We start from the raw sequence: 17713 nt of genomic DNA, 5'->3' as shown, positions 1-17713 counted from the left end.
AGGCTCTGAGCTGTCGGCATAGAGCCCGATGTGGGGCTTGAACTCAGGAACCACAAAATCCAGACCTGAGCTGAAGTTGGACGCTTAACTGACTGAGCCACCCAGGTTCCCCATTTTCTAAATTTCTTTTAAAGAGAGAGAGAGAGCATGTGAGTGGGGGAGAGGGGCAGAGGGAGAGAGAGAGGGGGAGAGAGGGGGGAAGAGGGAGAGGGGGGGGAGAAGGAGAGAGAGGGGGAGAGGGAGAGAGGGGGAGAGAGGGGGAGAGGGGGAGACACGGGGAGAGGGAGAGAGAGAGGGAGAGGGGGAGAGAGGGGGAGAGGGGGAGAGGAGGGGAGGGGGGAGAGAGGGGGAGAGGGGGAGAGGAGGGGAGGGGGGAGAGAGGGGGAGAGGGGGAGAGGGGGGAGAGAGGGGGAGGGGGGAGAGGGGGAGAGGGGAGAGGGGGAGAGAGGGGGAGGGGGAGAGGGGGGGAGAGGGGAAGAGAGGGGGAGAGGGGAAGAGAAGGGGGAGGGGGAGAGGGAGAGAGAAAGGGGAGGGGGAGAGAGAAAGAGAGGGAGAGAGAGAAAGCGAGAAAGGGAGGGGGAGAGAGAGAGAGAAATTGAAAGAATCTTAAGCAGCCTCCATGCTTAGCATGGAGCCCCACATGGGGCTGAATCCCACGACTGCAATCACGACCTGAGCCTAAATTAAGAGTTGGATGATCAACCGACTGAGGATCGACTCTGTCTGATCCTCGAGCTGAGCCACCCAGGCGCCCCAGTTTCTAAATTCTTACCAGTGAGCATGCCTAAGTTTAATAATCGGAGTTACAAAGTTATTTTATATTTTAATTAACTTCAAATATTTTAAGGCGTGATGGCCAAACCGTAACTACAAATACCCACGTCTGTTAAAAAACTGAGAGAAGAACTCAGTGGAACGACATAACCTGGATTTTTTGTATAAGTGGGTTTGTCACCCGCGACTACGTGCCGGGGGACACGAGCTAAGGCTGGGAAAAATTCACGGGAAAGGGACCATCTCTCCAGTTGGCGAAAGACCTCAAGTATTGTATTCGAGCCGTGGAAGGAGGGCCTTTGTCCAGTCCCGTTCACGGAACACACGAAGGGCTCAGCTTGGGGCACAGACTAAGCCAAGTGCCGCCTCTCCCAAATACCCGGGTTATCACGGAAGCTCAGGGAAACCCTTGCAGGGCTCTCATCCAAATACCAAACGAACACATCCTAAAGGTTCTGGGTAGCTCATTAATTCACGAAGGAGCCATTGAGACACTACGAATGTATCAAGAGGGAGTTCAAACGGCGCACCTGTGTCAACAATCAGCAATGCCGGAATGAATTCACAAACAGGTGCGAGCTCGGTGGGTCACTATCTCCAGGGCCACAACTAGTGACTCCGAGAACCACTGATAACCAGACGCGATGTATTTGCACTTCTATGGACAAGGATGATTTGCATTACTTACGTTTTCTCCGCGGCCTAGGGAGCCGTAACACAGCTCGAAAGCAATGAAAGGTGCCGGCCTCTACGGAGTCAGAGAGCCCCGCAGCCTGCTGCAGGAGCCGCGTGGTAATCTGTGTTTGATCTGTCTCCGAGTCCACTTCAAAGCCTCGCGCAGTGCCTTCCGGCGCTGTCCCGCCTTATCGTCATAATCTCAAAGAAAGATTACTCTTGATCCAATTCAACGAGCACTTAAGAGACTGGGCCAAGCGCTCTCGCTGTTCCCCGCAATTCTCCACCGGTTTACGGGGTCCGTGCTATCAAGCCGCAAGAATCCCTGTGCCCTCGTCACGCAGGCCCCCCAGGCTCCCTTGTCTCCCACTAGACCCTATGTGTTCTCAGCACCCCCCCCCCCAGTCATGTACCTCGAACTGGGTCTTGGGACACTGCTGCCCTCCTAGAGCCCCGGCTCGGCAAGGAGACGTATCAAACTCTGCAGAGCGAGGCGATCCACAGGACGCCCGTGAGGGCCCAACACGATCTCTGTACGGGGTTTCACCTCCAGGCAAATGCACAGACAAAGGCTCAGCTTAAGCTCCAGAGTTCCATAGAAGCTCTGGAGAGACCTCTCGAAACGGCTGGCATGTGGTGAGAGCAGGTGCTGCAAGGGGCCTGCCCCCCCCCCCCCCCCCCCCCCCCCCCCCCCCCCCCCCCCCCCCCCCCCCCCCCCGCCTCCACTAACCAGGCCAGTCTGGCCCCTGCAGGAGGCCGGGTTTCCAGGAGAACAGCGTCCCAATCAGCCTGCCAGGGGAAGCTGGCTGCAGACGGTGTCCCAAGTAGCCGGATGGATGGACTGCTGGATGGAGTCATTTAGAATCGCCCACTTGCACAGCGTGGGGTGTAGGCCAAATATAATTTCCATTTTACCGTATTGCTGCTAAGCTGTTCTTTCTGACCATAATTAGCTAGCCTGTTCGGCTGTTTCTTAAGGACACCGCTTCCTAATAAAAATCCAAACCAGATCCTTGGCCCAGGGGACAGTGCTGGTCTTCCTACTGGCCGTGGCTGGAAGGCAGACAACAGGGTGGACAGCTTCCACATAGCCCGCACTCGTATCCCGTGCAGTAGAAATCAGGATCGGCCCAGAGACGGACCACCTAATCCGCTCTAGATTTTTCGTGTAATGATAATAATGCTTGGGGCAAAAATAATAATAGTGTAGAATACTCTAGATTCTTCTATATCACATGCTCTGGAAGAAAACCAGATGGGAGTCTCAGCCAGCTCCAGAAAGGTCCAGGCAGGAGAGTCAGAGGCTAATGAGGGACTAGTGATGTTCTTAGGACCCTCTGCAGTGACGTGAAGGGACTGGACGCCCACAGAGTCATCCCGTCTGAGCCAGGCTCTCTGTTGGCCATTACGGGTACAAGGAGTATTGGGCCCAGTCCGCCCTTAAGGGGTTCAGTCTTGGCAGAAGGCACACCTGCAGACCAGCAGCTATTACATGTGGGACTAAATAGTCAAGGGGAATACATGGAGTGGTGTGGGGACTTTCGGTCTGGGCACGACGGGGTCGTGGGTCAAGGAGAGGTTTAGAGGAAAGCCATATTTGAGCTGGGACATGAAGACCGAGGAAGAGTTTCCCCCCCAGCAGACGCTCTCGCACGACCCGGCGACCTTCCGGCCCAACCCCTCTGTCGTAGTCCCTGCGGAAGCTGGCTGCCTCTGAACGTGCCTTGAGCCTCACGCTTTGGGGCTGATGCTGCCCCTGTCCTCGGCCCGGCCCAAGGGTCGAGGCCTGTCCCCTTTGGAGGCTCTCTGATTGACCTCGCACTCCCCCAGCACCGGCGCGTACCTCGGTGGGAGCTCGTTATGGGGCAGGACGCGGTGACGAGCCTGGCCTTCCCCCTGCCGTTAACCAGCAGGGACTGGTCACCTCGGCTCCGCATCCCGGCCCGCGGCAGAGTGCTCCGTGTGAAGCAGGTGCCCGACAAGGACCTCGTGTGGCGTGAATGGACAGATGGGTGGAATGAATGACTGCGTGTGAAGCCCGTGCCCGATTCGAGCAAGATGCCCGACTGGCAGAGCCGAGAGCTCCCGCAGTTTGATGAGAAAACAGCTGGTGTGGGCATTTTGAGGCAGTGTCTTATTTTAGTAAATCGAGGATGGTCAAGCACCTGACTTCCAGGAGGGGGTCTAGGACTGTAACCTGAGTCCACCACAGGGGGTGCTACCGGAGAGACCCGAGTCAGTTCACCTGCTGAGTGCCTACCGAGTGTTAGGGACCCAGGACACAGACACGAAGGACGCCCGGGCCTGGTCTCTGCTCCTGTCTCACTCTCTCCACGCAGACCATCGTCCGGCCCCACGCTTCTCACAGGTCGCCTGACCAGAACACCCTGAGGAAAACCTTACCTTCTCAGGTGTTTTTAATAAATAATGCCAATGACTCCCCTCTCTGAGCGGACAGCGGTGTATAGACAGGTCCCCATTCGCACCCTGACCCCCGATGGGAAGGAAGAGACCACATCGGCCATCAGAGAAGCCTCCGGCAAGGGAAGCAGGGCCTGGGCATCGGGCACCTCGTCCTCAGATGGTGCTCAAAATGGAGGCCATCATCGCCAAGGGTGTAAATTTAGAAACGCAGGAGTTGGGACTAAAATGCCCCTTCTGGGACATCCCTCCATGGACTGGTTTGGGAGGTGCCCAACGCAAGTACGGGCAGGTTCACGGAGCGGCTCCCTTTAATCTCTACACAGACCAGAACCCAAGGCCACCAATGCCTTCACCTCTGTCATTCGCCACCGAGGTGTGAGAGAGAAGCGTCTGCCCCATGAGACTTCTTTGTAAATGCCTGATACTCATTAAGAGCAGGGCCTCCGGAGGCAGACAGCCTGGGTGGAGTCCCGCCCTCAGCCACCGCTAGCCGTGTGACTTCCAGCCAGTGACTTACTCTGCACGTCGGGCCCCTGAACTGTGAAATGAGCATCAACCAGTGCCTTCTGGGGCATGGGCACGTGATGATCTGAAGGAGGATACAGCATCAGGACGGAGGGGAAGTACAACAGATAATTAGCAGAAGCTCGGTGAGTTAAGTCAGCAATTACAGAAGAGCGTGCGAGCTGGCGAGCGCCTAGGAAAAGCGGTCACCAAGACCGTAGGACGTCTCTGCCTGCAGAACTGAGCGGGCCAGCGAGCCATGTGGACTTTGGCCAGGCTGACTCAGGTTTCAGCAGAGGGCACCCCGAGAGAGAACCATTCCCAGCTGTCCTGGAACAGGGACCCAATTATAATGACAAGGTCGCGATGAGACAAGCCAGGGGCCCCATGATGTTGACCGTCACAGGAGTCCAGCTCCTCGTGGTCTGGCTAGCTCCTCGCTGGGGGAGGCCCAGGAGGAGTTTGGAATAACGGCCGAGGGAGGACGCTAGCTTGGATGGTGAAAGCTTACACTGAGCCAGTGTGCTGGAAAGCGTCTTCAAGGAGGTGGCAGTGAAGGGCGATGGTCCAGCCCCGTGAGCATTCCAGACGAGGGAAACGGGGCCATGCGGGCAGCCCATGAAACCAGCGTGCCTGGCACATGCCGGGCACAGAGCAGAGTGGGAAGGGGGAGGGAGGTGACAGTGCTCAGGCTCTGAGGAAGGTTTCCTTCTAAGCCCTGTGGGGGCGGGGGGAGATGTTAAGATCAGTGTCCCTGCCTGGGTGAGAATGCTTTGGAAGAGAAGAAGAGTAGAGGCAGGGGCACCAGTTGGAGGTTGTCCTGGTGACAGAGACCGGGCCCTGCAGAGCTGTGTCCGAGAACGCAGAGCGCGGATGTGGGCGTGGGGTCGGGTGAGGAAAAAGGGGCCCGGGGCCATTCGTGGCATTCATCACCAAGGAGGCCTTGGGGCTGGAATGGAGATTAAAAAGGCCGCACCAAGGCACTGAGGATGGTCAGGGTTCAAAGGAGTTGAATTCACTCTGGAGGAGTGTGGGAGACCACTCGACAGAGACATGGAGGAACGGGGCCCTGAGCGTGACTCTGGAGATTAGGATGCTGGAGAACCCAGATGTCAAGGAAAAGATGCCCCTTGGAATCACAGGGATGCCCTGACTTCCCGAGAAGAGAGTGGAGGGGGCAGGAGAGGAGCCGCTGGCCCACGGAGAGGAGGGGAGAACGGTGGCAGGGCGGGGAGCAAAGCCAGCTCCTGCTGGCAGAGGCCAAGGCGTGGGGGAAGGGAGAAGGGGAAGGCCCAGAGAACACTTAGCCCGCGTCCGAGCCAGAGGAGACAGGCAGAAACGCTAACTAGTGCTGTTGTTGGCTCCCAAGCAGCCCCAGGGGGCGGCCCTATTCCCCGCGTCCAAGTTCACCCTTGGGACGGTCCCAACAGGTGTGCGCACAGCCTCCCTGTGGGGCTCAGGCCCAGACGGGAAGCTCCCTGTGCTTCCTTCTCGTCCCTCCCAGCCTCCCACGGCACCCTGTATCTTTCCCAAAAGCCAGAGTGGGGTTTTTCATTTGGAACTCCGTAAAGCATCATCACATCTTTCTACTGGTTTGGGGTCTGTGCCAGAAGTACAGGTCAAGGACACGGAGTGCGCGGAGAGAAATCCGTCCACGGCAACAACTCTGCTTCAGCACTTACTGTTTTCAGACAGCTCCACGATGTAGTAGAGGACTGGGCTGTTTCCGTCAAAGGGTCGAACCCACGAGAGCGTCACGGTGTGGCTGTGGGAAGAGTTCAGGCTGGCCAGGAGGTTCTGAGGTGAATGAGGCAGTTCACTTGGGCGCAAAGGAACAGGAAGAAAAAAAGGGTGCACGTCAGAATCGACGGTTAGCCTGGTTCTCACATCGCACAGTCCCGGTGGGGAATGTTTTGAAAACGGAAACATAAACTATGCCCCGGACACAAATTCTGACCACCTCTCCGCCCGAAAACCTTCTCCATTCACAATGTGGTTGTTTCGCCAAAGATATTTGATTTAATCCTTCTGGTAGAGATTAAAGGGATGATTGATGGCTATGGGATTAGATGGGGAGGGAGTGCCAAGTTTTACACAGTATAGTATTTAATTGAGAAAATTCAGTCAGCAATTTGTTCTTACAACCCGAAGCTGTTAATGGGAAGGCAGAGAGCCACAGAAACAGGAAAGGGCCTAGGAAGTAAGATTTAACTTGGGAAATTTTGGAACCTAGTCATTTGGGCTCATTTGCCAAAATGCCCACAGGTATCCCCAGACAGTGGCTGCCTCTTCTTTGACCACATGACGTTGTGGCGTCATTCTGTCTTCTGCGAGATAACGGGGTTCGGGGGAAGAACTCAGGGGAATGTGGAGAAAATTCGAAAACCCCATGGAAATAGTAAACAGAACATCAGCAGGGCTGTAGAATGGAAACACAGTTGAAGCAAATAAATACAGAAAGGGGTTTACTAATAGAAAAGGTCTTTACTGGGATTTACTGGTAACAAAGCTTCAAAGTCCAATTGTATGGTTTCTCCTCAGTCTGCAACCATACAATCCCTTTCTTTCCCTCCCTCCCTCCCTCCCTCCCTCCCTCCCTCCCTTCCTTCCTTCCTTCCTTCCTGAGAGTAAGTGCAGGAGGGGCAGAGAGAGACTGGGAGAGAGAATCCCAAGCAGGCTCCATGCCGGCAGCACAGAGCCCAAGGTGGGGATTGAACTCACGAACAATGAGACCATGACCTGAGCCAAAATTGAGAGCCGGATGCTTAAGTGACTGAGCCGCCCAGGCGCCCCTGCAATCACACCACCCTAAGTAGCCCTAGTCTAATGCTTAACCTTCATGTCTCACAAATCTGGGAGCAGCACCCTGTTTCGTGGCCGTCGGGAACAGCTTTCTCTATAAACGTCCTCAGGTGGTACTGGGAGAGGGGTGCCATGTGGACCCGTTTCACCCACTAGCTAGTCTGTGGTCTCTCTGAGACATCAATTACTGCTGACCCACATAGGTCAGCACAAAGAGCCATAATTATACTTGATATTTTTAATTTAAAAAGCGTACTCATTACACTTTGAAATTTATTAAGCTGTTATGTGTGTGCAGCTACCTAAGAAACACAGCTCTCTCTAACCCAGGCACACGGTTAATAAACAAACTAATATTTCCAGTGTAGACGGAGACTTTAAATTAGTACAATAAAGAATCAACTTGAGCCTGAAATGTTGGCTTGTTTTCTCTTTAGTTGTGAATTAGGTTTTAAATCAGAAAGGGAGCTTTTATTTCTGTTGAGCTCTCCAGTAACTGATTCTTCCTTAAATTCCCAGTGAAGACGCCTATGAAGGACATGCCACGAAAAAATATCTCGTCTCCTTTCCCTGTGCCCCATTTTCCTACTGGAATTGGGTTGTTCTCAAACTAAACCACAGTTGTTGAAATCGTCCCAACCTGAAAACAAACTGAGATAAACTTGGGTAAGTATTCCAAATAAGACTGTGGTATCATAAAGAATTGGTCTGGTCTTTGCCCCAGCTCCCTGGGGTGGAACTTCTAAGCCCTTGGAATTTCCTGAGGGGCTGTCTTAGCTGTTCATGGTGGGCCCGTCAGGCCACATCTGTGTTTTGCCAACAGTATCACTCGTGGAGGGGTGCCCTGCAGAGTTCCAGGAGGGGGCTCGCCTGCTGGAGAGACCAGCCATGTGGTTAGAGGGCTGGGGCGTCGAGCCAGTGAGATCAGCCAGACCTTCTGATCTCCTGGAAATGGAGGGGCGGGAGCAGGGGCCCGAGCCAGTGATAATGACGCCCCAGCCAGACTATGGACACCAAGCTCAGCTGAGCTTCCTGGTCGGGAATCAGACACGTGTGGAAGCTTTGTGTTTGGGACCCTCCCAGACCTTGCTGTTGCCTCTCTTTGTATGTCTGGTCCGGATTTTATCCTCTATAATAAGACCGAAATCAGGCACTTAACCGAGTTCTGTGGGTTGTTGTAGGGAATTACCCATCCTGCTGGGGTGGCGGGAAGCCTCAAATGCTAGGGGGTCGGTCAGAACCACAGGTGGCCCGGGGGCCGCGGAGCTGCGGCTGGTGTCTGCCGTGGGGCACGGTGCCCTTCACCTCCGGGGAGTTGGTGTCAGGACCGCACTGCAAAGACTTGCCCAAGCCGGGAGGTTGGCTGACGTGATCAGCACTAACTCAGAGGACTGACAGGGTGGGTTGGTGCCCGGGACCGTTGTTCATGTGCGGACACTGCCCCACATGGGCCCGAGCCCCCCCCCCCCCCCCCCACCGACTCACCGCCAAGTCGGGAGACGTGCGGGTGGCCCGAGGCCCTGGAGGCAGACGCAGCCCCCGCGAGAGCCTGAAGGGGCCGGGGGGACGGAGAAGAGGTCCCGGGAGGCCCTGGGCGGCATCTTACAGTGGGCAGGAGGCACTTCCAGTGACAGGCTGCAGAGGGATTCTCTCTGGGGGTTGACAGGCACGGATCATTCTCCTCACTGAAACTGGGGTGTGGGGCCCTTCTTTGGATCGGTGGTTACACTGCAGAATCTCCACTCCCACCACCGTCCCCCCTTCACACACACGCGCCTCTAAGTAGTCACCACGTCCTACCTACCCTCCTTAGAAACGCCCGAAACGCCAACCCGTCTGCTTCGTCGCCACTGACCAGCTTCAGCCCACCCGACACGAGCTGTCCCAAGGGCCACGCCACATGGTCCTCCCGCCCGTCCTGCCTGCTGCCGCTGTACGGGGTCCTGCCATGTGCTCCCCGCTGCGCCCGCGACGACTCCCTGCTACACAGCTCAGCCTCTAGCCCACACTGGCTGCTCTCCTGAGCGTCATGCTTCCAGCCACAGTGAAGGCCTTGTGGCTCCCCGAGTCCAGCCACCCCGTGACCTGTGTGCACTCACACGGGACGTCCCGTCGATGGGAGAGTCGTGCCAATCAGAAAATCCATCTCAGCCTCCGAGGCTCGGCTTCCCTCTCACCCACGACTAATTCTTGAGCAGAACCAACCACTTCTATCTCACTGCAATCTACACATTTTTCAGTTCAGGAAACATCTTGAAGCCCCACGGGAGCAGGAACCCTACTGCATCCTGCTTGATTATGGATCTGCCTCCCTTCTCCAGGGAAGGAACATTTCTCTTCTCCCTTCTCTGCCTTTTTTCCTTGATCTTGGCATCGCCAACGCTGGGATAGAGTGGGCACACAGTAAAATGTGGGGCGGACGGATGGACCAACCGATACAGGAGTGAATGGGTTAACAAACGAACACTCCCCAAGCCAGGGGCCATATGTGGAGTGTAGGGACACGGAGGGAGAGGCTGCTCTCAAGAGCTGAGATGCTGAGGAGGAGCACGAGGCCCGTATACAGGCTGAGTCGAGGCCAGGCATCGCAGGTCAGGAGCCGTGGGATGGTTCTGGAAATAACGGTGGGCGGAATGCAGGGCGGAGCTGCAGGAAGGGCCATCTGTGGAGGAGGTGGGGGTCGCATGGCTGGGAGGGGTGTGGGTGAGCGGAGGAGGAGGGAAGGCTCCCTTGGGCACGGAGGACAGGAAGGAGAAGGGGCTGCTGAAGGTGCGGGTAAGACTAGGGGGAGGTTTGGAGCAGCAGCGGGAACGCAGGGTTTGCACTGAGTCATGGAAGAAGGCAAGTAAGAGACACCCGTATTCAAAATTTCTGGGCTATCTGTGTGACGTTGACTCTCCAGGGCTACAACTGGGACCCCAAGGGCGACTCACTGGAAAGTGTCTGAGAGACACAGGAGGCAGTCAGGAGAGGGGACAGACCGGGAGACAAAAGCTGGGCTAGAGGTTAAGGAGCCAGCATCCACGGCCGACATATACATCCGGACTCCAAGAGGAGATCCGGGGAGCGAGAGGTGGGGGCACACGGCAGGCTGGGGACAAGACTGGCCATTGTGGACCCGAGGCTGTGAAGAGACAGTCTGCTCTCGTTCAGCCCGTGGCCCCTGAGAAACTCCTGTGTCCCCACACACCTCGTCTAGGGGCCTTAAGTGGCTGTGCAAGATCGAATCCTAAATTCTGAAAGTACAGCTTTCCCACAGCTGGGAAAATACGGGGCTTCTCTCACTCGATGTCAGATCATGCTTCTCTTAGCCTAAAAGGAGGGCCAAGAGAGGACCGATCTGACCAGGGACCAGACAGCTTCTGTTCTGGGGGGGTGGAGGGTTTACTACTACTCACAGCCACTTCCTGTGCGAGGGGACACTACTTGAGAACTTCTCTGTGGAGGGTTCTCACCACAGTCCCTCTGTCTGCCCCTCAGAGCTTGCTGATTCTCACTCGGCATGTGATTCTCCTAAGAGGGGTTTGTGATTTCCCTCTTCCCAGCTGATCAAAAGCCACCTACAAGAAGGCCCTAAGGTCTGCTAGAAGTAGGCACCCTGAACAGCAAAATGGCAGCCAGGTGCCTGAGACGGAGGCGACATTGAGAAGACCGTGGAAATGTAAAGGCAATGTAGCTTTGGGACATTTAGTGTAGGAACAGGGACCTAAAGCCCAGCGGTGCCCAAAGACATGATGTGACTCATCATCAAGAAATAATGAGCCCTCGTCCACCGCTGCCCCACAGTCCTCTCCATGGGCTCATGGTCACATCCAAGATGGTGGCCCAATGCTCAATGTGATGTTTTACACACTGCAGAGCTCAGAGTCAGAAGGAAATTTAGACCTTTCCTAGTTCCAGCCTCTGTCCTATAGGAAAATCCCCTCTGTGATACCTCTTGTGTTCAATGTTACCTGTTTCCCAATGCAAAGAACTTTATAATATACATTGAAGACGTAAACTGTTTCTTTGAATGGTGAGTTTTGGTTATCGGGAAAATTAAGCTTTGCGCAATACTTGCCTGACCATCAATAACTGATAAATGAGGCTTTAATATATTCTGAGTCCATTTCAGAGAATCTGATCTAATAGAAATAGACTATGTCTTGGCGTTTCTCTGCCAACTTTGAAAGGAGATAAATGATCAGCAGAGCAACTCACAGACAGGGATCTGCAGACAGGGTGACAAATGAAAGAAATCTGCGAACAATAGAAATGAGGCCGGTGCCGAGTCACTTTGTGATTTAAAGAGAACTTGGGGGTGGGGGGGAACCCCTGTCAAGCCAATTACACCACAAGACTACCAGACACTAACAACGAGACACGGGGACCGTAGGGAAAGGGGATTAAGCCAGGTGTGTTTGGGGAAAACAGCTTCGAAAACGACGGAAAGCAATTGGCAAAATTGTGGCTGTAGCCGGCCTGCTGTGCAGCAGAGGCTCAGGTAAGTATTTTTCTATATGGAAGCACGGCCCCTTTAACGCACAAATGATGACCTGGTCAAACCCAGCTTCTCCGACTTCACTCTGAGGGTGAAGATGACGGGGCGGGGGTGGGGGGGCCTGGCAACTCTCGAGAAATGGTGTTAAATTGTTCACTCCTTATGATGGCTTTGTGAGGGTTGGCTTTACTGAGAGAAATCTCTTCCCTGCCTCAGGGTCCAAGTCTTGCAGTCGGCTCCATAAATTAAGTTTTCTCTGTACTCCAGACTCCTAAGAATTAGTCTCTGATCTCGGAAGGAAAGATGCAAAGCTAATTGGGTCTTTAAATGATTAATAATCACTCAATCCAGAAAGCCCTAGGAGCCTAGTTCCCCTGGTGTGTTCAATGCAGCAAGGTGCTCTGGGATGTGGGGCGTCCCAAACCAGCTCCTTCCGAGAGGAACTAGCTAACTAGCAGGAGAGGCACGCCCAACCGACCAGTCGGGGACTGGCCGTTTCGTGATGCCCTGTGGACGGTTAATTTATAGGGCACAACCCAGGACCACGTGGATTTGTGGAAGCCTCTCCTCTCGGGGAGGCGATGAAGGCAGACCCCTCAGAAATTACTCCTCCTCTGTGATCCCCATTACGCAAGCCCAGTTCAGCATCATGGGGGGGGGGGTGAGGCTCACTCTGACATTTACTGGACATTTATGTACCGGGCACCATTCCAGGCATCGAGAGCTCAACGGCAAACAGACATACCTAGTGTGTCCGAGGGTCACGGAACACGGTCAAAAATAAAGCAGGATAGAAGAGAAGCTTCCTGAGCCCAGGTGTGGGAGGATGCTTTGGTGAAGGAGCGATGGTGCTTCTCGTGGGACAGTGAGCAAGGAACAGGAGCCATGCATGACTGGGTGAGCTGGGTTCCAGGCCAGGGTGGTATAAACATTGGTTCGTTCAAACCTCACAGTGGCCTTCTAAGGTAATGGTAACGTGCCCATCTTGCAGTTGAGAAAACCCAGGCTGAGAAGTGGGCTAAGCTGCCCCAAGTCAGGAAGAGCTGGAGAAGGGGGTCCGGTCCGGCCTGGCTGGTGGAGGGCACCTCAAAAGGTACCTATAGCCCTGCCAGGACCGCGACTTCTCCGGCAGTGTCCTGGGCGTGACGGGCCAGGAGTCCAACCAGGCAGGCACAGAGGATGGAGCTAGAACACGCAACACACACACACTGAGAGCAAACCGACGGATGGTCTGCTTCTAAAAAGCCCACTTCTGATGCTGCTAATTTCTATATTTAACTAAGTAGCTTTTAACTCAAGTGGGGAGGCAGGGGAAGCAGGCTTTCAGCCTCTTTTGAAGGACACTATTTAGCTGTAAGTACCTCTCAGTCACTTCTGCAGTATGAGATTTTTTTTTTCTTTCCTCTTCTTTTTTTTTTTTTGTCATCAGAGTAAATCACAGAAATGTTACCGAGCTTGATTTGAAAGTTCTCCGAGAAGCACAAAATGCCCCTCAATCGTGAGTTACGACTATTATCATTACTATTGTCATTACTGATGTCGTACAGTTAAGACCTATCTGGATCTAAAGACAGACCAGGCTATAACCTACAACTTCCTCAATTCATTCAGATTTGCAAGAGTGGAGTGTTTATTACACTCACAATTCATAAGGAACCGCTGTCTTCCAAATCAGTTCTGTAACCCGCTGTACCTCAATTGGTTTGAATCACAAATCTGCAAATATTTCTATATTTAGAGATGAGGTGTCTTACCATTACAGAAAGCCTATTATTTTATAGATATGGCAACATTTGCTGAAAAATGTATTTTACTCAGAGGAAATCAAATAAGCAAATAGAAGGGAAGATATGTAAATCAGTAGACCATAGAGGTAGCGCAGAATAAAAAGCATGCCCTGCATTGGAAGCATGCAATTTTGGCTTCTGCTGACAGAGTCCTTATGAAATGCTAACACTCATTTATTTGTTACCAATGACGGATGATCTAAGAGTTCTCATAGGTAGCTTTAAAAATGTGAATAGCACAGTGGATCGTGTGAATGTGCTGGATGTGTACTCCCAATATTGTCAAAATTAAAAAAAAAAAACAATTCCCAACATGATGGAAGGAGGAAGGACACAGGCCCAGATCCGACAGGGGGTTTGGGCGCCGGGCTGGCTCCCCGCAGTGGAACATGAGCCTGTGTGCCCGGAGGGAGAAGCCCCGGGCATGTGAGCATCGGAGGGAGGGCCCCATCGGGAGGAGCCCCGCCGGTGGCTGGTAACCTACACACATTTATTCGTTCAAGCATGCGTGAACCACCCGACACGGACGTCGGAGCCCCTGTGGTGTCCCAAAGCATCGTGAGCCACTCAAAATGCAAGGCCTGCCATCCGGGTGTTTTTGCTTCAGCAGTGAAAGCATCGTGAAAACAGGCTCTTCCGGTGCACAGGCCCAGTGAACACGGGCACTTGCAGCCCATGCGATCAGTGCTATGACAGAAAGTCCAAGCAAATGCTGGGAAACCGTGAGGCACCCTGGGGTCCCCACGCAGGGGTGACCCTGTGGCTGAGCCCTAAAAGAGGTAGGGGCCCTTCAGACGGCGATGGCAGAAAACACGGCTGGAGCAGCCCGAGGCCCTGGGTGGAGGACCAGGTGAGCCCAGGAGGGCAGAAAGGGCCCAGGGCTGGCAGGTCCAGCGGCTAAGGGTGGGGTGGGGACACCTGGCACTTCACGCACACTCACAAAGCTGCAGGGCCACAGCACCTGACCCCCGCAGACATCCCGCCCACCCGGGGGCTGGGGGCACCTGTTGTCTGGTGACTAACCGGGATGACCTTCACTCCCAGCAGGTGACCCACCGTACGAACAAGAACAAGGAGTCGCCCTGCAGATGCCAACTAGGCAGGAGAACAGGCCTTTCCGGGTACTGGAGGCACAATTCAAGGCTCTTCTTGACCAGCTGCTAAACACCATTAACCCGTGGAATCCCAGAAACAGAGCTAGGCCAGGCTGCCATCTGTTCATGTGTTCACACGTGTGTGCAACACACCCAGGAGCCCATGTGCTGAGCCCTTAGCAAGTATCCTTCTCCCGTGAACCCCCTCGGCTGGAGGCTTGGCTCTGTATGCAGACTGTTCATGTTGTACGTTCAGGGAGTGGCTTCTGTCTATAGACTCCTTCCTGGACTGAGGTGGGCAGACACCAGTAAGAAAAACCTCTGAAACGGCCTTTTCTAATGGCCTTGCACGGCCCACGTTAGCCGGGGCTGCTGGCCTGCACCCCTGGAGCCCCTACCCTGCTGCTTTGTTTGCAGATCTTACTTTGGTATGGTTGTGCTCAGGGACTATCTGGGAGGCACCATTCTTAAAGAACAAATAACTACATATTAGAAAAAGGAAATTTGTCAGCAGGCTCTTTAGCCCCTGCCGGGGAACAGAGAGGAGCTGCATAAAGAGGCCCAGAGACGGAGGAAGGCAGTGGTTTCCCTCCTGGGCCCTCGGGACCCCCAGGAGGTCTCGATCAGCTGCTTGCCATTTCCAGGATTTCCAAAGACTTCACGGAAAGCAGCTGTTTACCCACAGAGAGGCAGGTGGTGCTGACCTCAGCGCGCCACATACCTGGCTGTCACCGAATGGTGTGGCCTCAGTGGGCTGGCCTGACATTCCTCACCGAGTTCTGTGGGCGTCACGTGGCAAAGTAGGCTGTTGCTTACGGGCGCTGCGGTAAATGGGTGATATGGTGCCAACGGGGGAGATAAGGTAATAATAGGAGGGTGAAAACCAAGTACCAAACCATCTGAACCAAGAGTGGAATGTTTTCATTTCCAGGTTCCAACAAAACCCGTAAGTAAGCCTGTATGCCTGTGAGGCACGAGGCCATGGCCTCTGACGGCTGGCTTGGGGACCCAAGTGGCATCACACGCGCTAAAAATAGCCACTTGGACTCGGGATGGCTGACCATAGCGCTGCAAGCAATCAGGAGGTGGTTAACGCTCCACGGCGGCAACACTCACATCACCTCCAGCCGGGCCGTCCTGGAGTCATTCCCCCCTTCCGAGAGGATTTCACAGGTGTAGTCTCCGATGTCACCCGACCACGTCTGGCTAATGACAAGGGACCCGTCCTTCTCCACCACGATCCTGGAACTGCCAGATGGGGTGATGATTGCATTGTCCTTCTTCCACACGTAGCTGTGGGCCAAGCAGGGAGTCGTGAGTTAGGAAAGCTCTCCAGTTAGGATCAAGCCAGAGGGTTAGGATCTGGGCCGTGAGCGACCGACGGCCTTGTGACTGAACCAGAAGCCACTGAACTGTGTGCTCTTTAGATGGGTGAATTTCATGACATGTGAATATATCTAAAAGAAAGAATAAAGAAAAGCAACCAGATATCTTGGCCACAAGACAAAAACAGATGCTGAAGTTAAAAATGGGTCTGTGAAGATCACTGAGAACACCGAACTGGCCTTTGGGTTTCGAGACGGGAAGTCTGTACAGTGTCATGATCACACATGTCACTTACTAACACTGTACCTCGCACTTTGCCCAGGAATGTTCCTGGAGGACAGGGGTGCTGCCTGGATAGGGGGCAATGACCGTCCCAGAACTCCTCAGAGTGGAATTACCCAACTCCTGGAAAAAGATCACACCCCATAAACTTGTTTTCTTAAAACTGCACCTCTTTCTCATTTAATGCTTTAGTTATGACAATTTTAGCACATTTTTCTTTTCAAATGTAGAATCAATTAAGAGCCTGGCCGGCCTTTGGTGTCAGTGGTCAGGGGTCACCACTTACTGCTGGACAGCGGAACATAACTGGCTTTCCTTTCCAAAATAATGTGCTCAGGTTTGCAAAATGTACCCAGCTCTTTAAAGGTTTAACATGCACAGAGCATAGACATTAATAAACCGCTTATCTGAAGTTACCCTGAGACAGAACAGACGTAGTCCCCCAAGAAGGAAATGAATAAATCGTTCGCTCTGGGGTATGACGTTCAGCTGAGATCATCCCTTAGGGGCGGTGCTCTCAGAGCAGAGGAACCCTGGGGCGAGCGGTGCCCCAAGAGTGAGCCACCTAAAACCCCTCCGGAAGGAGGCTCCGGTTCTGTTTACTCACACATATAAAGCTACGAGAAAACGGCAAAGGTCCAGAGGGATTCCGGGTGAGCTCTTACAGTTGCAGAAAACCAGCTTGTCCTTCTCCCTCCTCTGGAATCCTGCTCCCAAACCATTTAGAAATGAATGTGCGCTTTTCCAGGCAACATCTTTAAGACGGCCTCCATGGACTCTCTCGGTAATCTTTGGCCTGTTCGTTTTTGTTGGTGGGTTTTCCTTTTGACATTCTTGCAACTAAACCAAACTTGGTTTTTGAGCTCTCGGGAACTCGAGAGAGCCGGGTGAAAGCACAGAAACTCACGATCTGCCAAACGTCTGCTCAAGAAGAGTAAGCAAACAGCTCAGTCTCTGAATCCAGTTAATAACGTATGCGGCAGGGGCGCCTGGGTGGCTCAGTCCATTAAGCGTCTGACTTCGGCTCAGGTTATGATCTCACAGTTCGTGGGTTCGAGCCCCGCATCAAGCTCTGTGCTGATGGCTCAGAGCCTAGAGCCTACTTGCCATTCTGTGTCTCCCTCTCTCTCTGCCCCTTCCCCGCTCATGCTCTGTCTCTCTCTCTCTCTCAAAAATCAACATTAAAAAAAAAAATGTATGTGGCAGCAGGCCCCTCCCTCTGCTCACAGTGAGGTGTTCAAGAAGGAAGGAAGGCATCTTGAGTCTATCCATTTGGCTAAATGTGTGCCTTCTGGCTGGGCTAAGGCCAGACTGAAAATTCTAGGATGACCGTATCATTCTCTCTGGATTTATTTTCAGGGCTGGTTCTGAAAATTAAAAACTATTCTGAAGGTGGCAGCTCTTTGGGAAGAAGCTCACCACCCAGTCACCTGTGTCTGCTGCCCTGCATTTCCCCAGAGGGGCACAGTTTTCATCATTACCCTCCTGCCTGAACTCGGACAAAGACGGGATATTACAATCCCTTCAGTGAGGCTTCAAGGCATCTAGTTCCCGTGTTTACGCGC

The 17713-nt window shown here is 53.7% G+C and overlaps 1 protein-coding gene across 2 annotated transcripts in view; it reads right to left on the bottom strand.

Moving 5' to 3' along the window:
- SDK1 (sidekick cell adhesion molecule 1) overlaps window positions 1-17713 on the bottom strand; it is a 553233-nt gene that overhangs the window by 199047 nt on the left and 336473 nt on the right. For both annotated transcript variants that reach the window (XM_045047350.1, XM_045047351.1), the window contains exons 13-14: window positions 15657-15833; window positions 6060-6196 (exon numbers count right to left, since the gene is read on the bottom strand). In XM_045047350.1, the coding sequence (XP_044903285.1) occupies window positions 6060-6196; window positions 15657-15833 (314 nt within the window). The remainder of the gene's footprint in view (window positions 1-6059; window positions 6197-15656; window positions 15834-17713) is intronic.

This window comes from Felis catus, chromosome E3, assembly GCF_018350175.1.
Source record: "Felis catus isolate Fca126 chromosome E3, F.catus_Fca126_mat1.0, whole genome shotgun sequence".
Lineage (NCBI taxonomy): Eukaryota > Metazoa > Chordata > Mammalia > Carnivora > Felidae > Felis > Felis catus.
The sequence above is the reverse complement of the archived record's forward strand: the minus strand, read 5'-3'. Positions and strand labels throughout refer to the sequence as shown.